Below are 25,265 nucleotides of genomic sequence, written 5' to 3' on the forward strand. Positions count from 1 at the left end.
ACAGTCAGCGGCCCAATAGTGTGCTCTACGTGGGGCGGGGCTCAGGTGCGGACGCCGCCGGTTGTCCTCTTCGCTGCTCCGTAGTGACGGGGATTGTTGTGTTGCAGAAATCCGGCAATCGACCTGAGGACTTGCGTGCCGCTCAGCTCCCGGGACGTTTGGTGCGTCTTCTAAGGGCGTGGGCGAGTTTACGCGGGCCGGTTGTTGCTGGTCGCATGGGTAACGAGGAAAGTTCGGCTAGGCAAGCTCAGTGATTTTTAACTCTGTTGGACTCGATTTGGGAGCTGAATGCCCATTTCATTCTTTTGTGGGCTGAGACTGGGGTTTGAGAAAGTGGACTGGGGCCAAGGTATTCATCTCACAGCTGGTAGCAGGATGAGAGACGAGAAGTCTTGCGGTGCAGGAGAAACCAAGTCAGGCAGGCAGGAGACGCAGCAGTAGGATCTCGTTTGCAGGAGCTCTGTTTCTTACACGCTTTCTACTCCAGGAGCTGCTGCTAAATAATTTCTGCTCAGCCATGTCGCCGGCTCCAGATGCAGCCCCGGCTCCTGCGTCGATCTCCCTGTTTGACCTCAGCGCGGATGCTCCGGTGTTTCAGGGCCTGAGCCTGGTGAGCCACGCGCCTGGGGAGGCTCTGGCCCGGGCTCCGCGTACTTCCTGTTCAGGTATTCTGGAAGGTTTCGTGTGAAACGTGACAGGGCTCCTTAGAGCGTATTGCCCGTTCAGGGAACACATTCTTATTGGTATTCCCGAGCTTAGGAGGCCAATTGATTTATCTTTCTGCTTGATTAAATTCACTTAATCTCTGGGTAATGTCCAGCACAGCCCTTGTTTTCAAACAAGTCTTTTTGCCATTGCATGTATCTCCTCACGTTAACACCATTCCCTTCAAAAACACTTTAAACTTTGTAGAGATAAAATTCTCAGATGTATTCCACATTTAACCAGGCCCCACTCAAATTATTCCTTTTTGCTGAATATGAAACAATTTGTTATTTGTTTTGTATAGCTTTATTTTTTGAGAGTCTCGCTCTGTCGCCCAGGCTGAAGTGCAGTGGCACGATCTCCACCCACTGCAATCTCCGTCTCCCGGGTTCAAGTGATTCTCCTGCCTCAGCCTCCTGAGTAGCTGGGACTACAGGCCCGCACCACCATGCCCGGCTAATTATTGTATTTTTAGTAGAGACGGGGTTTCACCATGTTGGCCAGGCTGGTCTCAAACTCGTGGCCTCAAGTGATCCGCCTGGGTCAGCCTCCCAAAGTGCTGAGATTACAGGCATGAGCCACCGTGTCGGTCCTGTTTTGTGTAACTTTAGTTTGGCCACATCTTTTCTTGCACCTCTCCTTAGACAAACTGTACACTAATTGGAAATGTAAACTTTAAAAAGCATTTGGGAAGTAGTTTTTGTGCAGTGAAAAATAATTTTAAACTGAACAGAAATTATTTTCTTTAGGATTCGCCTAAACAATCTGTTTGGCTAATTTAAATTAGACAAGACTCAAACTCAGCCAGTGGGGAGGACTTGCAGACGCTGGATCTCGGGAGAGGGCTACGTTGGAGAAGTTTAACCGACCCCAAGGCTTTTACCCTCATCGGATTCTTTTCCAGAATGCCCAGGGCCAGTTTTTATTTACATTCGTTTTATTTATTTTATTTTTATTTTTTATTTTTGAGACAGAGTCTCGTTCTGTTGCCCAGGCTGGAGTGCAGTGGTGTGATCTCGGCTCACTGCAAGCTCCGCCTCCCGGGTTCACGCCGTTCTCCTGCCTCAGCCTCCCAAGTAGCTGGGACTACAGGCATCCGCCACCACACCCGGTTAATTTTTTGTATTTTTAGTAGAGACGGGGTTTCACCGTGTTAGCCAGGATGGTCTTGATCTCCTGACTTCATGATCCGTCTGCCTTGGCCTCCCAAAGTGCTGGGATTACAAGCGTGAGCCACTGCACCTGGCCAATTTTATTTTATTTACATTCATTTTACGTACATCTTTTCAAAAGCATGTTTATTGCATTAAGTGATTGCTGTACTGTTTATTTCATGACTATTAGAGTGTAAATTCCTTGAAGGCAGTATCATGCCATCTCTTTTGTATCCTCCTCTGCTTTGTATATCACACTCTGAATATAATTCTTGTCACTGTGGATTTGGGCTCCCTTTCTATGTCCAATTCCTCTTCCCTTATTTAGGCTCAGGGGAGAGAGAAAGCCCAGAAAGAAAGCTACTCCAGGGTCCTATGGATATTTCAGAGAAGTTATTTTGTTCAACTTGTGACCAGACCTTCCAGAACCACCAAGAACAGGTAATAGGTCAGGTGCAGAGCTAGATGTTAGAAGCAAAAGTGTAATGGTGGGTGGGGAGAGGTAGACATTTGATTTGTCTTAATAAAGGTCCATGCTTTGACTGAGGCAGTTGGTGTTACCTGGTTGTACTTCCTAGAATTCTATAACTGGTCTTGGCCAGTACAAGGTCAGGCTGGGGCATATTTCCACCTTTATCTCACTCTTTGTCTTTGTACTAGAGGGAACATTATAAGCTTGACTGGCATCGGTTTAACCTAAAGCAACGTCTCAAGGACAAGCCTCTCCTGTCTGCCCTGGACTTTGAAAAGCAGAGTTCCACAGGTGATGAGTGGTAGGGGGACCTATGTAGGAGTAGGACATGGAGGTATAAGAAAGCACTAGTTTAGAGTTTGAGGAAAGAACAAAAATGGGGTACCAAATTTGTGTATCTCATATTGTCTGTCTTCAGGAGATCTTTCCAGCATCTCGGGATCAGAAGACTCAGACTCAGCCAGTGAGGAGGACTTGCAGACACTGGATCGGGAGAGGGCTACATTTGAGAAGTTGAGCCGACCCCCAGGCTTTTACCCTCATCGAGTTCTTTTCCAGAATGCCCAGGGCCAGTTTCTTTATGCCTACCGCTGTGTCCTAGGCCCTCATCAGGCAAGTGACAGTACAGGTTGCATGGCTAACCCCAGCCTTTTGTACACCCAGCCTAGATTTCCCTTAGCCTAGTGCATTTCTCCCTGCTTCTCTTCCTTCCTGTTGGTTGTGGGTATCACGCTTGACAACATAGTCTTGAATTGAAACTGGCCTGAATTGTGGAAGGGTTAAGTGTAATGGAATTAAGTTTGGAAACAAACCAATTTAGGTTTGAATTGTGATTCTACCACTTCATCTTGACTGCCTCGCCAAGCCTCAAATTTCCTTGTCAAATGGAAACAAGCCTCAGGGTGGTAATATTAAATGAGATAATGTTTGTGAAAATTGGCCCTTAGTTTCTTGCTCTCAGTGAATGCAACAGATATGTTTCTGATGCTTCTCTGTCATCAAGGATCCCCCAGAAGAGGCAGAACTGCTGCTACAGAACCTGCAAAGTAGAGGTCCCAGAGACTGCGTGGTGCTCATGGCTGCAGCTGGGCACTTTGCTGGTGCTATATTTCAAGGGTGAGAGGGTGCTGCATGGGGGTAAGGATGGAGTGGATCCTGTTAGCCAGGGAGCACCAGCTGGTCTCCAGTACTGAGTCTGTGCTGTCTACAGAAGAGAAGTGGTGACACACAAAACTTTTCACCGCTATACGGTTCGGGCCAAGCGGGGCACAGCCCAGGGGCTTCGGGATGCCCGAGGTGGGCCATCACGCTCTGCTGGAGCCAACCTGAGGCGCTACAATGAAGCCACACTATATAAGGTGAGTTAAGCCTTTTAGATCTGGTGGTACTGATCCATACTTTTTTTGCATCTCTGTTCAACTCACTGTTAAGTAGGGAGGTTTTTGACTCATATCCTTCCAATTTTCATTATAGGTAGACAAAGGTAGATGAGGGATTCCCCAGGAGCCTTAGTCCTCTATTCTTTCTCCGTGTTATCCTCTACTTTCTACCCCTTGCACTTCTGTGGGCCATTTTTTTTAGCTGGAGATTTATAAATAGCAAGTGAAGGTATGCAGGACTGAGTTACTCTCTTCTCTAGGATGTTCGTGACCTGCTGGCAGGGCCAAGCTGGGCTAAGGCGCTGGAGGAGGCTGGTACAATACTGTTGCGTGCTCCCCGCTCTGGCCGGTCTTTGTTCTTTGGAGGCAAGGGAGCACCCCTGCAAAGGGGGGATCCCCGACTTTGGGATATCCCCCTCGCCACCCGCAGACCCACCTTCCAAGAGCTACAGCGTGTGCTCCATAAGCTGACCACTTTGCATGTCTATGGTGAACCTTTGCTCCAGATCCCAATTCCCTAGACCTTCCTGTTCTCTCCAACCTAAGCCTCCATTCTCATTGGTATATCCAGAGGATTTTCTAAGCCTTGGACTGCAGCCCAGCTACATCTGCATTGAGAGAAACCTGCGCTAGCTTCTCCTCAGCTAAGGTTGAGAAAGATCTTTTCTTTTATGGCAGAAGAAGACCCTCGGGAAGCAGTCAGACTGCACTCACCTCAGACACACTGGAAAACAGTAAGAGAGGAGAGAAAGAAGCCTACTGAGGAAGAAATAAGAAAGATCTGCAGTGACGAAAAGGAAGCGCTGGGGCAGAATGAGGAATCTCCCAAACAGGGTTTGATTACTATCTGGCAACTGTCAGATCTGAGTTTCTGTCCTAAAAATGCACTGGCAAATTCCCTACTCTCAAAACTGACCCATTTCCTTATTTAAACACACACCCACAGTGTCTATCTTAGCAATTACTGAGACATGTTTAGTGACCTTTCCAAATCTATTATCTCTTTTGTTATGGATGTTTCCCCAGAGCTAAGAAAATCTTTGTGTGGAGCAGATGCGTGGATGTGTTGCATGGATCTCACATAGTTTATCTTTGATTGGATGCTGTGGTTTGAGGCTGAGGGCTGCTTCCATGCTTTCCTCTATTGTGCGGCATCCTAAGGCTACTCATAGGGAGAGTCCAGGGACTTGTTCTTGTCTGGGCTGAGAGCCTCATTTCTGCATGTGATATAATGGACTCAGCTCTTGATGTGCTACTTTATCTGGGTGACAAAATAAAAACAATTTCATTTCAGGCTTTCATTCTTATGCATCTGCTTCTACCCTCTGAGTACTCCCTAGATGGATTTCACATGTCAGGTTTTTCCCTAGGTTCAGGGTCGGAGGGAGAAGATGGCTTTCAGGTAGAGTTGGAGCTAATGGAGTTGACTGTGGGGACTCTGGATCTTCGTGAGTCTGAAGTATTGCCCAAGCGGAGGAGGAGAAAAAGGAATAAGAAGGACAAAAGCCGAGACCAGGAGGCTGGGGCACATCGGACTCTTCTCCAGCAAACTCAAGAAGAGGAGCCTTCCACACAGTCATCCCAGGCAGTTGCTGCCCCCTTGGGCCCTTTGCTGGATGAGGCCAAAGCCCCTGGTCAGCCAGAGCTCTGGAATGCACTGCTTGCTGCTTGCCGAGCTGGAGATGTTGGAGTGCTAAAGCTGCAGCTAGCTCCCAGCCCTGCAGACCCTAGAGTTCTGTCTCTGCTCAGTGCCCCCTTGGGCTCTGGTGGCTTTACTCTCCTGCATGCAGCAGCTGCAGCTGGAAGAGGCTCAGTGGTTCGTCTGCTGCTGGAAGCAGGTGCTGACCCCACTGTGCAGTGAGTAAAGGTCCCCATCCTGAGTCATTTTGGGTATAGAGAGGATAATTTGGAGGTTAAAGTTGGCATTGGCTACTTGGCAATATTCCCTTGGTCTGGTTGGGTGATGTTGGGAAAGGCAGGAGGCAAGTTAAACCCATTTTTGGAGTTTTTGCACCTAGGGACTCTCGGGCCCGGCCACCTTATACTGTTGCGGCTGACAAATCAACACGTAATGAGTTCCGAAGGTTCATGGAGAAGAATCCAGATGCCTACGATTACAACAAGGCTCAGGTCATCTGGAATAGGAAGGACAAGCAGAGTGGGAAGGCATCACAGATCCTGGCTAGACCCTTTCTACTTCTTGCAGTTTTACCAAAGATAACTTATAGGGTCTTATATTTGAAATCCTCCAGGTGCCAGGACCATTGACACCAGAAATGGAGGCACGGCAGGCTACACGGAAAAGGGAGCAGAAGGCAGCCCGGCGGCAACGGGAGGAACAGCAGCAGAGGCAGCAGGAGCAGGAGGAGCGTGAACGAGAAGAGCAGCGGCGATTTGCCGCCCTCAGTGACCGAGAGAAGGTGAGGCTGGAGGTTCTCTTGTCCACGGCAAGGCTTCCTAGAGGTCTAACCCCTTCCCCAGCGTGCAGCTGTCACCTCTTGGGTGGCCTACTCGCCACTGGGGCCTTGTCCTTAACACAACTTGTCTCCCTCAGAGAGCTCTGGCTGCAGAGCGCCGACTCGCTGCCCAGTTGGGAGCCCCTACTTCTCCAATCCCTGACTCTGCAATCGTCAATACTCGGTATGGGGTGCGGGATGAGGGAGTGGGTGGACTGTAATGTTGCAGGGACCATTGGGGGCAAGAGAAATGAGTACCTGCACAGTATTCAGAAGGGTGGTTGAGGGGATTTGGGATGTTCTGGCAGATGCTGCAGTGAAAACAGAAATGGCAGGAGGAGGGACGGGGAGAGCGTGGATTGGAAAGTTTCTGGGGTACCTGTCCAGCCATTTTTCTTCCTCTTGTTCAGACGCTGCTGGAGTTGTGGGGCATCCCTCCAAGGCCTGACTCCCTTTCACTACCTCGACTTCTCTTTCTGCTCCACACGTTGCCTCCAGGATCATCGCCGTCAGGCAGGGAGGCCCTCTTCCTGATCTCTTACAGCTCTACCTGGGGCCAACTCAGGGACCTGAGACGGCACATTCACAGCAGCCCTAGGTTTTTTCTTCCCTGTGAAACCAGAGATGATTTGGAAGATGGGGGTGAAGGACACTCGGGAACTAGGGCAAAGACAGGGCTAGAGAGGTATGTGGAGCTGGTACTGTCTCTGGAATTTTAATCACAATAAAGTTTGGCAAGGAATGTGTACTTGTACTTACATTCAGAGGCATTGTGGCCTTTAGTTCCTTAGGGTCACCGTGGCCAGCACCAAGGGATCCTGCCCACTCCATGTCCCAGGTCCAAGGGTTACTTTTTTTTTTTTTTTTTGAGATGGAGTGTCTCACTGTCACCCAGGCTGGAGTGCAGTGGTACGACCTCCACTCACTGCAACCTCTGCCTCCTGGATTCAAGCAATTCTTCTGCCCTCAGCCTCCCAAGTAGCTGGGATTAGAGGTGCCCACCATCACGCCCGGCTAATTTTTGTATTTTTAGTGGAGACGGGGTTTCACCATGTTGGCCAGGCTGGTCTTGAAGTCCTGACCTCAGGTAATCCACCCGTCTCAGCCTCCCAAAGTGCTGGGATTACAGGCATGAGCCACCACGCCCGGCCTACCTTTCAGTGCCCACTTAACTCCATTGGTTCAGAGGCACTCAGTGTATCAGCTGAAAGGGAGTTGATATGTGTCCTGTGCAAAGTACTAGTGCTGTTGAGGATAGGCTTATCCAAAAATTGGACTTGGGGCTGGAGAGGTACATCTTCTAGTTCCAGCAATGTAATTTTGTTGAGGGCTCCCCTAGGAAACAGCAGGAATCTTGGCACGTAGAGGGTCTGTTGTGGCCCCTGCTTTGTCCAGTACCGGCCCAAGTTAAACCCATTGATCCAGACTTGGCCCTGGGGAATAGGGAGCAGGAAAGAGGGGAAAAGAAAGGGTCAGCTCTCCAGGGGTAGAATCATACCCTTTTGGGTCTCTAATCAGAGAATACTTTCTGCTCCCCTCCTTCTGTGATTTTTCTCTTTTACCTCCCCGCTACCCAAACCACCACCATTAGCAATACCTTGGTCCATCCAGGTAGATATAGAAATGTGTCCCCAACTGAGCCTAAAATTGGAAATGTTTTGGAGTAGAATGTGGGGCCATAAGGAGCTTGAGGATATGGCCATTTTGGCAACTGGAGGGGAAACCACCACTTCACAAGGTTATCAATTTTCAGAGGGAACATCATCCACTGGGTAAGGATTGTTTGCCCCAGAATTGGTGGCTTCAACAGGCCCTATAGGGAAGGAAAATGAAAAGTCATCATTCACTAAGCTTTGAAGCTAAGTTATCCTTAATCAAGCCCTGGGATATAACTAGGCAAAGCTAGCTCACCTTGAAGTCACTGCTGTTAGACCCAAAGCTGAGCCTCCCCATGTTCTCCACCAAGATATCCAGTTTGGACCCCAGTTTCCCCGTCAAAAATAGTTTGTCTCTCATATTTCGCTCCAAAACACCCTGGAACACCTGTGGATAGGAGATAGGATAGGAGCAAGGCTCAGCATCTAGCTCTTAGCCACTGCATAGGAAACCACACATTAGGATACTTATTTGGAGGGCAGAGAGAATGTAGCCATCTATCACCCATCTTTTCTAGAATTCTATCCTTAATCAAACTCTTCCTCATCCCAGCTTATCCCTGGAACCCTCTGCAAACGTGAACAGGCAGGTGGGAAAGTGTAAATATGGGGAACTTAAGGCTAACGCTTCCTGGGGAAGGGAGGAGTTTGGGGCTCACAGCCTGGAATTAGGTTCTCACCCCATCCACCATCACATAGGCACGGTCATGGACTCCATTATTTGGCACCCAGAATGGTGTTGGCTCAAAAATGGTATGGGTCATATAGGTTCGGTACAACATGAAGCCATGGTCCTGGGTATGGAAGAATGAGTACTTCAGACAAACAGAAATAAAAGACGACACTGTGACTATAGCCAAGGAACTTTTGCGTATAGCTGTTAAGGGAGGTTGTCATCTCCACCAGATGTGGGTTTATGCCTTACCTGCTTGACAGCCTCAAAGGTCATTGGCAAGATTGAATGAATGGGCCCACGGGGGCAAAGCAAGTCTAGGAAAGCCAGTAAATGCCCAACCTATTAGAATAAGGGAGAAGAATTAGAATATCAGGGAAGTTTCTGGATAGAGGACAAGAAAGAATAGGCTATTTAGAAAAAAAAGGTGTGGTATAAGAGAAAAGATGTGGAGGAACTTACCAGGTGCAGAGTCACAGGTCCAAGCATCATCTTGGGGCTGGGGGGAGGTAAAGGTCCCAAAGGAACTTCCTGGAACTGAGCCCAGATTCTCTCAGGATCCATAGGAAAACCACAGAAAACAATACCTATTCCAAGACTCTAGGGCAGAGTTCCTAACCTGGGGCCCAGGGAAGGGCTTCAGGGATCATGGAGGCTCAATAATTTTGCACACCTGTGTGTCTTCACACATAGTCCCATTTGGTTGAATGGGAAATGCTTCAGTGGGATGCTCAGAAGGCTCTGTGGCCCAGACAATAACCACCAATTTATGGGATACCTTTACAATGTGGGCACTCCCTTCCTCCAAATTAATAAAAGCCTTTGGAGCTTAATGAAATGGTAGGGTACCTTGCTGATGACATCTCGAAGAGCAAAAAGCTTAGGTGTGGGGTCCCCTGCTTCAGATATAGGTGCATCATAGTCATAGCTGGTAGTAATCGGAAGGAAGCGTCCCTTCTTATCGGCACCTGAAGTTGAGCCAATTTAATTAATTCAACATATATTTCAGATGACAGGCACTACTAAGCATGCTTCATGCAGAGAATTTTGCCATCAGAGGGGGCAGAGGTGGCCATATTCAGCTTCTAGACATCCTAATCCACCTGGCCCTTAGATTCTCATTCCTTGTTACCTCCCTGCTTCTATCCCAGGGACCATCTGGACTCACCATTCCAATATCCAAAGTTGGTACCTCCATGGAACATGTACCTGAAGTGAGAGAGGGTGGGGGAACAGGTAAAAGCTGACTCACTGAATCTTAACTTTCATCCCCAGCTCCCAGCTACAGATTCATATTGCCCCCAGTGTCTTTACTTACATGTTCACACTGGCTCCCAACTTGAGCATGTTCTCTAGTCCTTTGGTTACAGCTGACACAGACCGTGTGGAGTGATTCTGGCCCCAGTAATCCAGCCAGCCTGTGTAGTACTCAGAGTTTACCTAGAGTGTGAAATGAAAGGAGCTGTGAGTGAGATGGAACTGAGCTGGACCCATTCCTATCCCTGATTCCCTGACTCCTCTCTGGCCCCTCACCAATGGCCCATGGGGTTCATACTTCCGAAGCAGGGTAAAGATTTTGGTCATGTTGTCAGCTGCGGAAAGGAGGCAAAAGAAAAAGATAAATGTCGTGGAAGAGGTGTCCTTTCCCCAGACTCCACTCCCAGCCCTTGCTTGAGACCTGGGCCAAAATCTACAGTGGTATAGAGTCCCTGGAGGGAGCCACACTTGAGTCCTTCAGGCCCATCTGTGGTGAAGAGCAAGATCTTTTCTCCTAGCAGTGCACGGAATAGCCCAGCCAAGTGCCTCATGTAGCTGAAGTCACAGGCTCTGTAGCTACCATATTCATTCTCCACCTGCCAGAGGGGAGGGAAAGTGGAACCCAGCTATGGGATGGAGGTCAAGGACCCCTTGTACCTTCTTCCCCTGCTCCAGTCACTTCCCCCTTGTACCTGAATGCTAATGATGTTGCCCCCATTGTGGTAAAGCCATGGATGTATCTTGGGCAGCAAGACCTTGAACCAGGAGTCCACTGCGGCAAGGAAGTCTAAAGGAAGGAGCAGAGCTTCTGTGTTAGGTGCTACCATCACACTTGCTCACCACTAAATATGGGAAGCAATGACTCTTGTCAAGAAATTCCCAACCCTAAGCACCTTGTATATTTGCACGTCAATGAAATTTGAACATAGGAAACCTTAAAGTAGTGTTTCTTAAAAACAAATGGGCCGGGAGCGGCGGCTCACGCCTGTAATCCCAGCACTTTGGGAGGCGGAGGCAGGCAGATCACGAGGTCAAGAGATTGAGACCATCCTGGCCAACATGGTGAAACACTGTCTCTACTAAAAATACAAAAAAATTAGCTGGGCGTGGTGGTGGGTGCCTGTAATCCCAGCTACTCAGGAGGCTGAGACAGGAGAATCGCTTGAACCCGGGAGGCAGAGGTTGCAGTGAGCCGAGACTGCACCACTGCACTCCAGCCTGGGCAACAAGAGCAAAACTCCATCTCAAAACAAACAAACAAAAATGGTGGTATATGGGGAGACTAAAATATAGAGGGGATGGCCGGGTGTGGTGGCTCACGCCTGTAATCCCAGCACTTTCTGAGGCCAAGGCAGGGGTGGATGACCTGAGGTCAGGAGTTTGAGACCCTCATGGCCAACATGGCAAAAACCTGTCTCTACTAAAAATACAAAAAATTAGCCGGGCAAGGTGGTAGGTGCCTGCAATCCCAATTACTCGGGAGGCTGAGGCAGGAGAATCACTTGAACCCAGCGGTCGGAGGTTGCAGTGAGCCAAGGTCACGTGACTGCACTCCAGCCTGGACAACAGAGCAAGACTCCGTCTCAAAAAAAAATAACAATTATGCCGGGCGCGGCGGCTCACACCTGTAATCCCAGCACTTTGGGAGGCCAAGGCTGGCAGATCACGAGGTCAGGAGATCGAGACCATCCTGGCTAACACAGTGAAACCCCATCTCTACTAAAAATACAAAAAATAGCCGGGTGTGTTGGTGGGCACCTGTAGTCCCAGCTACTCAGGAGGCTGAGGCAGGAGAATGGCGTGAACCTGGGAGGTGGAGCTTGCAGTGAGCCGAGATTGCGCCACTGCACTCCAGCCTGGGTGACAGAGCGAGACTCCATCTCAAAAATAAAATAAAATAAAAATAATATATATATGTGTGTGTGTGTGTGTGTGTATATATATACATATATATGTATGTATAGAGAGAGCGAGAGAGAGACCAGGAAGGCCTCACCAAGGTGACTTCTGCAGGAAGCTTGTGATGAAGGAGCACCACATGCAAAGGCCTCAAAGCCCAAGGCCTGGTGGGTCTGAAGAACAGCAATGAGGCCACTGTGGCTGGAGCAGAGTGAACATGGGGGAGAAGAGCAATAATGTCGAGGAGGTGACTGGGGCCAATTGTGTAGGACCTACCACTTTAAGGAATTTATGGTTCATATTCTGAATGAGATGAGAACCTACTAGAGAGGTTTAAGCAGAGAAATGACAAGATCTGAGATGTATCTTTAAACTTATACTTGAACAGGATCACACTGGCTGCTCTACTGAGAACAGATTGTATGGGGGAGAGGGCAAACAAGGGAAACCAGTTAGGAAGCTATAAAATAAGCCAGCTGAGAGAGATGGTTTGGACCAGGGTGGGGGCAATGGGGGTGATAAAAAGCACTTAAATTTAATGTTTGTCAAGATACAGCTGATAGGATTTTCTCTTTTTTGAGACAAAGTCTCTTCAATCTGTCACCCAGGCTGGAGTGTAGTTGTTCAATCTCGGCTCACTGCAACCTCTGACCCCCGGGCCCAAGTGATTCTCCTGCATCAGCCTCCCAAGTAGCTGGGATTACAGGTGCCCACCACCTCGCCCAGCCAATTTTTTGTATTTTTAGTAGAGATGGGATTTTGCCATGTTGGCCAGGTGGGTCTCAAACTCCTGACCTCAGGTCATGCACCCGCCTGGGCCTCTGAAAGTGCTGGGATCACAGGCATGAGCCACCGCGCCCAGCTGTTTTTTGTTTTTTTTTTTTAAATCAGTTTCTTCCACTATATTATAAGCTTTACAGCACAAGGATGGGGGTCTGTCTGGTCCCCCAGTTTCTTGCATCCTGCTGGGCATGAAGGAAACACTTGGTAAATGAATGATGACCTCCAATTTGGGAATGGTCTCTTCTGCTTTTGGCACCCAAATAGCCCATTTTACTTACTTCCTTCTGTGTTAAATCCTTTGTCTCAACTCACCTGGATCTGAGGTTCTTAGATGAATTTCAGGTTTTCGAAGCAACCAGGATGGGAGACCCCCCTGAGACAAACATAAAGAGAACAAAGAAGCATGTAGGTTTTGTTTTGGGGTGTGGTGGGGAAGCTAGGAAGGGAAGGAATTGAATATAGTGCTGGAGATGGCCCTAGAGTGTGGGCAGATGGGAGTAGTCTAGGAACTGCACAAGGATAACTGGTTCTATCCCCTCTCCAGCTAACTCACCATCTCCCACTCTGCACAGATGTAAGGTCCTGGTCTCAGTATGACCAACAGGTTCGCTAGAGCTGCCTCATTCAGAAAGGCAATGAGGTCCCGGCTGCCATTAAAGTTATAGACCCCAGGCTGTGGCTCGTGGTAGTTCCAGGGCACATAACTGAGAAAGGAAGAGGTTAATAAGGCCCAAGGTGGAGAGACGCCAGGGAGGCCTAACGGCTCAGGCCTTGCAGGGAATCTCCAGGAAGCGGTTGGAAGGAGGTCCTGGCCTGCCCTTTCCCACCCTTGGCCTAGGAGTCCTGGCAGTCTTCCTGTCCCGACCTTCTTTATAAGGGGGCGGTAGAAAAAGTAGATCCCATCCCTCCGCGGCTCTTGCGAGCACTTCTTACAACTGTATGGCGTTGAGGCCGCTCCATCGCATCTTCAAAAGCCGGTCGCCCCAAAGCACCCGCGGTACCCGAAAGTAGTGCAGGCTGCCAGACACATAGCGGAACGGGGCCCCGTCTAGGAGAAACCGGTCATGACCCCTATCCACTACGAACGACCGAGTGTCTGCCTATAAAGAGAAAGAGACGCTGCTCAGCAGACGCCTGGAGGGAGCGTCGAGGGTCAGCGCCTGCCAAGAGCGGAAGAGATGGAACTAGCCCTGCGGGTTGTTTGGTTGTTACTTTGGACTTTCTCTCATCCGCTGGATCTGATCCCGCTCACCGCACCCGGCAGGCTGGTTCACCGTCTCATCTTACCTGGGGCAGCAGTAGCGTCAGGCTGAGCGGCAGCAGCAGGGAACGAAGGCAGGACAGCTTCTTGGGAGCCATGGCGCTTACAGCGCTCCTCTAGTCTGAGACGGCGGACAGACCGTCACGTGTCGGATTCCTGGGAGGGAACCTCAGCGAGCAAGGGGGCGGAAACCACCTCAAGTTGCCAGGCGTTTAGCCTGGACTTCCTCTCCAGCCTGCAGCCACCCCCTTACTCTACTAGTTTGTAAAATTTCTACATCATGTTAAAGTGCAGTTCACGAACCAGCTTCATCAACGTCACCTGGGAACTTGTTAGAAATGGAGAATCTGGCTGGGCACGATGGCTCACGCCTGTAATCCCAACACTTTGGGAGGCCGAGGCGGGTGGATCACTTGAGGTCAGGAGTTCAAGACCAGCTTGGCCAACAGGGCAAAACCCTGTCTCTATTAAAAATACAAAAATTAGCCGGGCCTGGTGGCACGCGCCTGTATTCCAAGCTACTCCGAGGGTGGGGGTGGGGGTGGGGGTGGGGGTGGGGGTAGGGGCTGAGGCAGGAGAATTGCTTGAACCCGGAAGGCGGAGGTTGCGGTGAACCGAGATCCTGCCACTGCACTCCAGCCTGGGCAACAGAGCGAGACTCTGTCTCAAAAAACACAAACAAACAAACAAACAAAAGAAATGTAAAATCTCAGATCCTACCTCAGACCTATAGAATCAGAATTTGTATTTTAACAAGATTCCCAGGTGATCCTAGGCACCTTCAAAATTGAGAAGCATGGCTTTACTTGACTGGGCTCCCTGAGGACAGGGAGTGCCCTGTTCATCTCAAATCCTCAGCCTCTAGCACAGGGCCGGGTATATAGTAGGTTAAATCTGGATGAATCAATGTCATAACCAAAAGGCTAAAACAGGTTCAGAACCAGGGGAAACCATTGGAAAATCTTCAGGGTGATCCGGGGTGTGGAAGGGAGGAACCAGGTCACAAGAAGGACCTCTTTCCTGGAGAGTCCTGTTTCAGCAAAACAGCCATTCCCTCCTGGCCATTCCACCTTCTTTGGAAGTGCACCCCTCTCCAGCTTACCCCTGCCTGCCTCCGCAACAGATATTAAGGACAACTGCTTTGTGCCAAAGCTCGAAAATTTGTGAATTTCCTTTCCTTTTGCCTTTACAGTCTCAAGAATGGGATGTGAATATCAGGGTAATAATAATTACGGTTTATTGACACGTACTGAAGGCTATGTGTCAGATATTGTATTAAACACTGTACATCTCATTTAATCTTCAACTCCATGAGGTAGATAATTATTTCCATTTTACAGAGGAGGAGAGGAAAGGACAGAAACATTAAGTAGCCTGTCCAAGGTCACACAACTACGTTAACGGAGCTGTCATTTGAACTAGTCAGTCTGGCCTCACAGTTAAGCTACTTAACCTTATGTACTATTATACCTATTTTACAGCTACCAAAAGTAAGGATCCGAGAGGTTAAGTAACTTGCCCGAGGTTACACAGCTAGCATGCTATTAACACTCAATTTAGAAACTGGAAGTCTGGTTCACAAGCCTGAGCTCTTAACCACTGAGACTAGGGGTAGTGGGATACAGGCCAGAGCCCAGAAGGTTGTACCGGCTCAGGAGACCAGGCCACCAGACCCGCCCCTCACTGGATCCCCCTCCAGGCTGCAGTGTAGTTGGCCGCTTTCTGCCCCAGAGCGCCAGAGGTATGAAGCCTCCTACCTCCAACATTGGGAGATGGAGGTCCTGGGGGCCTCGGGCCGAGCCCGGCTTTGCTCCCCTTTGGCGTAGGTGCCTGCGTCTTGACCCCCACCGAAGGCCAAGTAGAGAACCCTCACCAGGGTCCTGGGACCCGTCCACCCCTACACCTAGCTAGCCCGGAGCCTCTCAGCTCCACGCCCCCACATCCTCCGGATGCCCAGCGGTTGCTAAGATACCGCGGGCCGTTACGCCGGCGCGGACTGATGATGTCAGCACTGCTTCCGGTCGGTGGCGCTTCTCTCTGGCCCGAGCCAGGTCAGTCCGGGAGTGCAGATGGCCCATCCCGGGCTCTGGGCTCCTAGACCAGGGGTGGGCCCTGCCAGGAGTGGGCCTGAGCCTCGCACGTCCTCTGAAACTACGCTATGCTCTGCTTTTGCGGCGCGATGGGCGTGGGAGCGGGGGCTGCCCAAAGATGGGCTGGGGTTGGAGGAAGTGGCCCGGTAGCCGCTGTGTGTCCTGAGGCCGTAAGGCGCCTGACCCCACCCTTGAAGCTGGCGACGGAGCAGGGCCTGTTTTCTCTACACTATAGTGTAGGTTCCAGAGACCTGGGCCTGAGCTCTCCGCATTGGTACTTCATGGGTCGTCTGGATTGTGCCGGACCTGTGACCCTGCCGTTGTTTTCTTTCCAGCATGATCCGCTGGGCCCCCAGCGCATCTCCTGGAAGAGCCCACTCACCCTGGACGAGCTCTTCGGTAGCCTCAGACCGTCCTTGAAGAGGATGACTGAGACATTATGGGCCACGCGCTGTGTGTCTGCTCTCGGGGAACTGTCATCATTGACAATAAGCGCTACCTCTTCATCCAGAAACTGGGGGAGGGGTGAGTGTTTGGAAGTCAGTTAACTAGTCCTCAAGTTTATGGTCATTGAAGGACAGCGGTGTGCACATGCTTGGGGCACAAGGGTTTTATCCCCATCCCTGTCCTCTCTCACCTGACAGAACCTAGCTACACAGTATCAAGAAGGTGGATTCTGGAGCCAGGCCTCCTAAATCCACCTCGTGTGACCTTGATAAACCATGTTTTTTTCATCAGCTTAATGGAGATGATTATTATCCCTCACTGATGGAGTTGTGAGGATTAAATGAGATAATGTGTATAAAATGTCTCACCCAATGCCTGGTTGACAAGTACTTGATAAGTGTTGGCTATTATTTATTTAGCATCTGTCAAGTGCAGAGGTCTCTATTACGACCATAGGACCTCAAAGATTTCTATATCTCTGCTCCTGAGGAGCTCACGGTGTAATATTCTTCAGATTTCTCTTAGAGCCACATCTTGGGAAGGTTTCTGCTAAATGGGAAGGACACCCCACTCACCACCAGGAAATTTCTCTAGGTCCAAGCCATGTGGGAGATGACCATGGCCCTTTATTGACCCCTTTGGCCCACAGCGGGTTCAGCTATGTGGACCTAGTGGAAGGGTTACATGATGGACACTTCTACGCCCTGAAGCGAATCCTGTGTCACGAGCAGCAGGACCGGGAGGAGGCCCAGCGAGAAGCCGACATGCATCGCCTCTTCAATCACCCCAACATCCTTCGCCTCGTGGCTTACTGTCTGAGGGAACGGGGTGCTAAGCATGAGGCCTGGCTGCTGCTACCATTCTTCAAGGTCAGAAAGACTCCTGGTTATGGAGGGGTTTGCAACAGAGCCACCTACTCAAGGGCTGTGTGAGCAGTCCAGCATGTTAGGAAGCAGGGACCATGTCCTGGGTTTGGCCACTTTAGATTTTGAGTTTGAGGTGTGTATCATGAAAGGGCTGATAGGCTTTGACATAGGGAAGGGATCAGGCCTAAGGAGCAGAGGCTCCAAAAACATCTCCAACTGTAGGGAAACTTGTGTTGCAGAGAGGTACGCTGTGGAATGAGATAGAAAGGCTGAAGGACAAAGGCAACTTCCTGACCGAGGATCAAATCCTTTGGCTGCTGCTGGGGATCTGCAGAGGCCTTGAGGCCATTCATGCCAAGGGTTATGCCCACAGGTCAGTGGGAGGACCCTGTGTGCTTGCTGGGGCCCAGAGGAAGAGCCTCACCAGGAGAAATGGGAGGTCTCTGTTCTCCCAAGAAACAGCCTGTATGATTCTTTTGCTTGCTGGGATTCCAGCCTTCCTGTCCAGAGATGCTCATAGGTCACTTCTACTTCTCTACAGGGACTTGAAGCCCACCAATATATTGCTTGGAGATGAGGGGCAGCCAGTTTTAATGGACTTGGGTTCCATGAATCAAGCATGCATCCATGTGGAGGGCTCTCGCCAGGCTCTGACCCTGCAGGTAAAAGAGTCTCCAGGCTCCTTTTCTCACCTGTTCCCCATTCCCACCCCTTCTGGTGCATGTCCCAGTTTGGTCACATGACCATGACCTGTGCCCCACTTTTGAGCTCTGGGATCACTGTTCCAGGACTGGGCAGCCCAGCGGTGCACCATCTCCTACCGAGCCCCAGAGCTCTTCTCTGTGCCGAGTCACTGTGTCATCGATGAGCGGACTGATGTCTGGGTGAGGAGCATGTGGGTGGGTATCTGGGTAGGGAGGGCTGTGGCTCTGTACCCACCGTGGAGTAGAGTAGTTCGTTGGTTTCTGTTGCATGGGGCCCCAGGAACCACAATATGTCCCCATCCACTTCAACTTCCTTCCTGGGAAATGTCACTGATACTGTACCCAGTTGTACCGGATGTGGTATAATCCGTGCCCCTGAACAAGGTGAGTACAGCTCAGTGTCAGTAGTGAAGGCACTGGCTAAGCAGGGGCTAAGCTAAACAGGGGCTGCGGAGGCCTCCAGCTGACTGGCAGTTTCTCTGGACCCTGGTGGTGCCATGTGGCTGAGGTCAGCGTATTCTTTTTAGCTTATGTAGTCTCCTTTTACCACAGAAGTAAAGGGAGAGATGTCACCTCCACTGGTCCCCTTCTAGGGACTAACCAAGTTATGCTCAGTCCCTAGGCTGCGTGCTATATGCCATGATGTTTGGGGAAGGCCCTTATGACATGGTGTTCCAAAAGGGTGACAGTGTGGCCCTTGCTGTGCAGAACCAACTCAGCATCCCACAAAGCCCCAGGTGAGTGAGCAACGAATAGGGCATCAAGTGTTTCAGACTCCCCCCTGGTATTAGCTGAGTTGACAGATAGGTGTCATCCGGTCACCCTGGGCTCCTCCCTCCACAGGCATTCTTCAGCATTGCGGCAGCTCCTGAACTCGATGATGACCGTGGACCCGCATCAGCGTCCTCACATTCCTCTCCTCCTCAGTCAGCTGGAGGCGCTGCAGCCCCCAGCTCCTGGCCAACATACTACCCAAATCTGAAAAAGCAGCATGTTGAGAAGATGGCCCCTTGTGCCTTGGAAAGAGGTTCCCATCCCTCATTGGAATCGCCACCCATTCCATCCAGGACTTCTCTTACACTTGGGGGTAGCGGGGTCAGGACAATCATCTCAGTCCTGCATCTTTTCTTCTGCTTTCTTCCCTCCAAGAGCAAAACCTGGGCAAGGGGACTTACTGAGTGGGGGTGGGTGGGGGTTGGGAAAAGGGAAACTGGTGGGATATGGAACATGGCTCTGAGCAGGACTGTTGAGCTCACATAGTGTTCTGACTCCAAATCTGGGAGCAGGAGAATGTGTAAACAAGAATAAAGTGGAAGCAGGTTGGTGTGGATCTTAGTCTCAGTGTTCCTGGAGTGAGAGAAGAGGTGCAAGGGGCCCAAAGTCTGGTTGCCGTTTCAGGCGAACCGCCTGGGAAGGAGGAATGGTGCAGAGTCGGCAATGGTGTGACTTCATTCTACAGGAGGTTGGTTAGCAGTGGACAGTTCTAGCTTGTCTTAGATCAAAACTTAAAGCTGCTTGGGCTCAAGCTGGCATCTGCCTGTGTCAAGAACTAGGGCCCCCTAAAAACACTCAACTAGTTCTTTCCTTCCTTCACTCCTGGGGTGAGTAGCTTAGTCAAAGCTGCCTAGCCGGTTTGCTAGGCAAGGGCCTCTGGGTGGAGACACCTGAGGAAGCTTTGAGACAGGTAGATTACAGGTCTCCCATCCTCAGCCTAGGGGCGAGGGGAGTGGAGGTGGCAGCGGCAGCTGTTTTGGCCTGTGTCTCCCTGATCGTTCAAGCTCATACATGGTTAATGATTAATGAGGCAGTGTGGTGTGGCAGTATCCAGCTGCCACTTCCTGCCTACTCTGCTGAGTAAACAGGGGCCTTGTCTTAACTGGGCTTCAAACCTGTTCCCTAGGGAAGGGCTCTGTTCCCTGAATCACCAGGGAGGAAAGGCAAGGGCAGGGTTGGCATCTCCTGCTCTTTTGTGATCCAAGCCTCCTCCCCCAAACCATGTCTACCCCACAGTATGACATCAGCATGGGGCCTGGGGCTCCTGTTAGCAAAGTTGAAGCTTTCCCCAGGGCCCTAGCAGGAGTCTCTCACTAGCTAGCACAGAGGCTGAGGCCAGAAAGAAATCACAAACAGAGGGGAGATGACCTGACTTTTAATGGCACAGCCCCAGCTCCAGCAAAGCAGCAAGACAGGAAGCTATGCAAAGCTGCTCAGAGGTGCAGTGGCACAAACAACTCTAGGAGATCGCCTGTGTTCCCTCCCATCCCCCAAGCTTATGACGTGGCTCCATGCCCAGGAACTCTGGGCCAGCCCAGCCCCACTCCCAAACCCTCATAATGCACAGAGGAGCCTGGGCCAAGCCTTGCTTCCAGAGTTGGTAAATGTAGAGGCAGCAGGAAGAACAGGGTAGCAGTCTAACTTTCAAAGACAGAAACCACTGGATTAAACTCCTACTTGGAAAGGAGCTGAAGACTCATCCTTCAACAGTTTGTGCCTGGATTTTGGTCCTCATTTCCTCCCTATACTGAGTAACCCTAGGACTTCAATTTAAAGTCCCTGGGGTTATGCTTCCTGGGCCTGGCAAGAACCCCTTTGCAGGTCTCACCTTCAGCGATGGAAGGGATAAGGGTCATGAACAGCAAACAGAGCAGCAGCAGCATGAAGGGGAAGGCAGCAGAAGCTCAAGCACTCAGAGGGAACAAGAAACCGTGCAAGGAAACTGTTTATTTCGAAAGGATTTTGCAATAAACATAGTGAATAGGCTCCAGGCAGCTGCTTTATTCTTCTCCCTCATCCTCGTCCTCATAGGAGTCGATGCCCACCTCCTCGTAATCCTTCTCCAGGGCAGCCATATCCTCACGGGCCTCGGAGAACTCACCCTCCTCCATGCCCTCACCCACATACCAGTGCACAAACGCCCTCTTGGCATACATCAGGTCGAACTTGTGGTCCAGGCGGGCCCAGGCCTCGGCGATGGCGGTCGTGTTGCTCAGCATGCACACAGCACGCTGCACCTTGGCCAGGTCACCCCCAGGCACCACAGTGGGAGGCTGGTAGTTGATACCAACCTTGAAGCCTGTGGGGCACCAGTCCACAAACTGAATGCTGCGCTTGGTCTTGATGGCGGCAATGGCAGCGTTGACATCCTTGGGCACCACATCTCCACGGTACAGCAGGCAGCAGGCCATGTACTTGCCGTGCCGGGGATCACACTTTACCATCTGGTTGGCAGGCTCAAAGCAGGCATTGGTGATCTCTGCCACCGACAGCTGCTCGTGGTATGCCTTTTCTGCAGAGATGACTGGTGCATAGGTGGCCAGGGGGAAGTGGATGCGAGGGTAGGGCACCAGGTTGGTCTGGAACTCTGTCAGGTCCACATTGAGGGCCCCGTCAAAGCGCAGAGAAGCTGTGATGGAGGAGACAATTTGGCTAATGAGGCGATTGAGGTTGGTGTAGGTTGGGCGCTCGATGTCTAGGTTGCGGCGGCAGATGTCATAGATTGCTTCGTTGTCCACCATGAAGGCACAGTCTGAGTGCTCCAGGGTGGTGTGGGTGGTCAGGATAGAGTTGTAGGGCTCGACCACGGCTGTAGACACCTGGGGGGCTGGGTAGATGGAGAATTCCAGCTTGGATTTCTTGCCATAGTCAACAGAGAGCCGCTCCATCAGGAGTGAGGTGAAGCCAGAGCCAGTGCCCCCACCAAAGCTGTGGAACACCAGGAAGCCCTGAAGTCCTGTGCACTGGTCAGACTGAAAGGCAAGAACGAGAAAGAACAGTTTAGGTAGGGGAGGGGCCTGAGGGACCTATCACCTGGCTCCATAAAGCATAAGATACATCAGCAGTCAGGGCAAATACTGAGGATGCCATAGCAGCACCACACTCGAGACCATGTATAGTTAGAGATGACCCCCTGAAAGGATCTGAAAAAAAATACTCCTGACCATTAGCACAGTCTCAAAAGTTCCCTCCCTCCCAAGACACACTCTCACCAGCTTGCGGATCCGATCCAGCACTGGGTCAATGATCTCCTTGCCAATGGTATAGTGACCACGGGCATAGTTGTTGGCAGCATCCTCTTTCCCAGTGATGAGCTGCTCTGGGTGGAAGAGCTGTCGGTATGGGCCATTTCGGATCTCATCTGGAAGGGCAAAAACCACAAAGCTATGCTCAGCAGGGACCTTCCTCCCCCAGGGTGGTAGCTGTGGCCAGATGCATGGAAGGACTCATCCTCCTGCCAGCCTGAGATACCAGAGTGTGAGAGAAACCCAGACCAGCTGCCCAGGCCAGTCTCAGATCAGCTTGCCTTCTGCAGCTTCAAGTAAGGCTAGGAATTTTCAGGGCTAGAAATGCCTGGTCTAAATACCCTCTCTCTCCAGGGAGAAGCTTTGAGTCATGCTCCACCCCCTTCAATTTTGTCCCCACTTCCTCTCACCAATGACCGTAGGCTCCAGATCCACAAAAACTGCCCGGGGTACGTGTTTTCCAGCACCAGTTTCACAGAAGAAGGTGGTGAAGGAGTCGTCCCCTCCACCAATGGTCTTGTCACTGGGCATCTGCCCATCAGGCTGAATCCCATGTTCCAAGCAATAGAGCTCCCAGCAGGCATTGCCCATCTGGACACCTGCCTGCCCCACGTGGACTGAGATGCATTCACGCTGAGGGATAGAGAGAGGGGACACAGCATGAGCCCCACATCCACAAGTCCTCACCTTGCGAGTCTCTCTTCCACCCTATCATCTACCAGCTAGGATGACTCAGTTGGCAAGAGTGGAGGCTTGGGGCTGGGCAGAGGTGAGAAGAGAGTAGCAGCCTGCCCGGGCTCCCAGGTACAGGACTCCCCACCTGGAGGCACCCAGCAATGCAGGCCAACCTCTTAGCCCACTTCTCAGTGGGGAATCTGTCAAGTGAGCACTGTGGCTCCACATGACAAAAGAAGGTTTCCTAGAGGTATGGGTTTACAGCTAGAGGCCCCCCCCACTTGATTAATTATTTGCTTTTGAGTATGAACAGCTAGAATTCATAGAACCCTTTCCCTCTTTCTTTCCTGTAAGCTGCAGAGGTGTCTCAGCCATCCAATCTGGCATCAACTGACCACACGCCATCAGGATGCCCTCCTCCCTCACCTTTAAATCCCATCTGGCTCTGGGGATCAATCCCATCTGGCTCCTCTCCCCACCTCCACCCCCGCACCCTGGGTGTCTTCACCACTTTCATCTCCCGTGTCAGCCCGCACGGAAATAGCGGCGGTAATGCTTGTAAGCTCAGACAGCAGGGGCCAGCAATAAGGTTTGAGGGTACTGGGGCGCTCACTGCCTTAGGCTCTGTCCCTGTCAGCCCGAAATTAACCCCTAAAGCACTAAAGTCCGGCAGGGCCCGCGCGCTCTTCCCACACCGAAATGGCGGGGTGACGGTTTCCAAATACCCAGAAAGGAAGTGGAACCTGCGGTGAGGCCCCAGAGGTAACCCGCCTTGTCCCGGGCAGGATGGGCGCCATCCTGCAGCCCAGCCCTACATCCGCTCTCCCTCTGGAGTCTTTACAGTTATTTCCCAGCCCAAAGCGGGGATTGGGTTTCGGCCCCCGCTCCTGGGCTATAAATACCACCCCCTACATGCACCTCTCTCCCCTCCCCCCAACCTGGCCTCGGCCCGCGCCGTGCTCAGCGCCAGCTGTCTCTGCCCATCCGCGCACCCGGGCTTCGGCTGGAGAGGGCCGGCTCGCTTCAGGAGGCCGAACCCCGTTCCCACCACCCCTCTCAGCTCAGAAGCGGGGTGCTGAGTCACGGGGAGGGGGTGGTTCTGTGGATAGTTGGAATGCATACACAGAGGAAAGGGGGATGCGGCACCAGGTAACCTGACCCCTTCCACCTTCTAGCGCCAAGCACGTGCTCGGTCAGTGCTGGGGACCAGGGACTGGGGATGTAAGAGGGCAGCCAAACGCGTCTTCTTTTGCCCGCGGAAAGGACGGGGCGCGGGCCCGCGTGACTCTCATACAGAGTCGGGACACAAATGCTCGTAAGGCAGGAGCAGAGTGCCAGGAAGGGTTCCTCTCTGTTACTGAAGAGTCGCACTCCACCCCAAGCCCCAACCCCAGCCACCGAAGGTGAACTATACGGCTCGGCCAAAGTCACCAGGAGGGGGTTGGGGAGGGAGGATGCAAAACCCTCGCACCTCCTGGAGACCCGGAACGCCCGGTGGAGGTCCCCGAGCATGCCTGGAAGAAGTGTCCCCCAAAGGAGAGGGGCAATTAGGGGACAGGCGCGACCCCGGCCGGGCCGCACTCACCATGGTGAGTCCGGGCGGTGCGTCTCACGTTGAGTCGGGGTGACGGGTCTCAGTGAGAACTGCGCTAGCTGCAGTGCCGCACCGCCCTTATAGGCGGGGGGGGGGCGGGGCCCGCGTTCCCCGCTCGCCCACTAGAGGCTGGGCGGCCCGCAGGCCACGCCTCCCGGGAGGGTAAGCGGCCCCCCCGAGGGGCGGAGCCTGGCCGGGTACTCTCCCCAAGCTGCGCGGGGGTCCCTCACCTGTCCCGCTGGGATTAGGAGTCGCGATTCGGGCTTTAACCATTCTTTCCTCGTTTTGAGCAGACACGCTGGGCTCCCGAGGGCCTCCGCGGAGATGCAGGGTGCTGTGGCAGGGCGAGTCTCACCTACACCTGCGTCCTGGAGGCACCGGTCATCCAGGTGTTCTGACTTAGGTCGGGAGCAGGCGAGGCGGTCCTTCCCAAGCGGCCACAGCTGGCCTTCACCCCTGCCCTTCCAGCCCTGCCTCCCAGGAGACTCGGGCCGGCTGTGAGGCTGTGGCGCGTCCCCGGGGAGCCCTTGCCAGCTTCCTGAGGCTTCCTGGTCCCCGGCCGGGGCGGCAGCCTTTCGCCGACGCCTGTGGGCGGCCAAGGACCCAGAACTGCACAGCCTGAGCCCCAGATTGCCAATGCCTTAGGCGCTCCCGCAGAGTCGAGCCCCGCAGCCTGTCTGCCGGGGCCGACCCCGGAATCTGCCGCGGCTCGCCGGCCGCCCGCGGGTCAGTGGCCCTGTCATCAGCGCAGTCACTATGATGCCCTCGCTGCGGGCACCTGCCCACTCTCCTGCTGCCAGAACTGCGGGAGCGCTGACCGGGGGACCTCAGGACCTGGATTCTCCTCCAGGCTACCCTGTGTGACCTTGAGCAAGTGACTTAACCTCACTGAGTCCTTGACATTTTCGTGGGTGAAAAGGAGACAGTGATGTCATAGTGGAAACATTGTTGTAAGCTATCAAAATGTCTGTTGCCTCTGGAGAGAAAAGAAGAAAATCGAGATTCTCATATCTTGGATGATTCTGACTCTTGGTCTCTTCTGTCTCTAACCCAAGAGCAGGATCTGCAACCCGCACCTTAATGGTCTCAGCACTCAGCCCCTGGTCTCCGCAGAAGCCCTTCTTTCTACATTTCATTCCGTTCTCTCCACCCCATCTTTTCAAGCTACTTCTGCTT

General features: G+C 51.9%; 4 protein-coding genes across 24 annotated transcripts; 2 read left to right on the forward strand and 2 right to left on the reverse strand.

Annotated features, from left to right (window-relative positions):
- Positions 1-26: 26 nt before the first annotated feature.
- On the forward strand, positions 27-6,912 carry ANKZF1 (ankyrin repeat and zinc finger peptidyl tRNA hydrolase 1). Of its 14 annotated transcripts, none has more exons than XM_009444255.3 (14): positions 27-161; positions 488-665; positions 2,188-2,300; positions 2,520-2,622; positions 2,750-2,943; positions 3,335-3,447; positions 3,542-3,689; positions 3,971-4,199; positions 4,392-4,544; positions 5,081-5,567; positions 5,729-5,840; positions 5,963-6,130; positions 6,265-6,350; positions 6,577-6,905. In XM_009444255.3, exons 2-14 carry the CDS (start codon positions 518-520, stop codon positions 6,698-6,700), a joined length of 2,178 nt encoding a protein of 725 aa, XP_009442530.1. In that variant the 5' UTR covers positions 27-161; positions 488-517; the 3' UTR covers positions 6,701-6,905.
- Positions 6,855-15,710, reverse strand: GLB1L (galactosidase beta 1 like). Of its 4 annotated transcripts, none has more exons than XM_016950554.2 (17): positions 15,452-15,710; positions 13,721-13,850; positions 13,367-13,533; positions 12,987-13,137; positions 12,746-12,806; positions 10,444-10,538; positions 10,173-10,347; positions 10,028-10,086; positions 9,813-9,934; positions 9,663-9,703; positions 9,344-9,462; positions 8,957-9,031; positions 8,747-8,836; positions 8,502-8,615; positions 8,078-8,209; positions 7,764-7,979; positions 6,855-7,599 (listed from the first exon to the last, which is right to left on the reverse strand). In XM_016950554.2, the coding sequence occupies exons 2-17, from the start codon at positions 13,790-13,792 to the stop codon at positions 7,324-7,326; spliced, it is 1,965 nt and encodes a 654-aa protein (XP_016806043.1). In that variant the 5' UTR covers positions 13,793-13,850; positions 15,452-15,710; the 3' UTR covers positions 6,855-7,323. The 4 variants fall into 4 exon arrangements, with proteins under 4 accessions (XP_016806043.1, XP_016806044.1, XP_054535372.1 ...); XM_016950555.4 differs by having other exon boundaries at positions 13,721-13,862; positions 15,452-15,701; XM_054679397.2 differs by having other exon boundaries at positions 13,721-14,158; positions 15,452-15,679.
- Positions 15,681-19,131, forward strand: STK16 (serine/threonine kinase 16). 4 transcript variants are annotated; one of them, XM_009444353.4, is made up of 8 exons: positions 15,681-15,745; positions 16,120-16,309; positions 16,826-17,100; positions 17,337-17,470; positions 17,639-17,759; positions 17,886-17,981; positions 18,417-18,538; positions 18,645-19,131. In XM_009444353.4, the coding sequence occupies exons 2-8, from the start codon at positions 16,210-16,212 to the stop codon at positions 18,781-18,783; spliced, it is 987 nt and encodes a 328-aa protein (XP_009442628.1). In that variant the 5' UTR covers positions 15,681-15,745; positions 16,120-16,209; the 3' UTR covers positions 18,784-19,131. The 4 variants fall into 4 exon arrangements, with proteins under 4 accessions (XP_009442628.1, XP_001162494.1, XP_009442627.1 ...); XM_001162494.7 differs by having other exon boundaries at positions 16,881-17,100; XM_009444352.4 differs by having other exon boundaries at positions 15,693-16,020.
- Positions 19,132-20,502: 1,371 nt separating this feature from the next.
- On the reverse strand, positions 20,503-24,790 carry TUBA4A (tubulin alpha 4a). 2 transcript variants are annotated; one of them, XM_016949362.4, is made up of 4 exons: positions 24,081-24,213; positions 22,231-22,453; positions 21,788-21,936; positions 20,503-21,547 (listed from the first exon to the last, which is right to left on the reverse strand). In XM_016949362.4, exons 1-4 carry the CDS (start codon positions 24,081-24,083, stop codon positions 20,576-20,578), a joined length of 1,347 nt encoding a protein of 448 aa, XP_016804851.1. In that variant the 5' UTR covers positions 24,084-24,213; the 3' UTR covers positions 20,503-20,575.
- Between the last annotated feature and the right edge of the window lie 475 nt (positions 24,791-25,265).

Source organism: Pan troglodytes, chromosome 13 (genome assembly GCF_028858775.2).
Source record: "Pan troglodytes isolate AG18354 chromosome 13, NHGRI_mPanTro3-v2.0_pri, whole genome shotgun sequence".
Classification (NCBI taxonomy): domain Eukaryota; kingdom Metazoa; phylum Chordata; class Mammalia; order Primates; family Hominidae; genus Pan; species Pan troglodytes.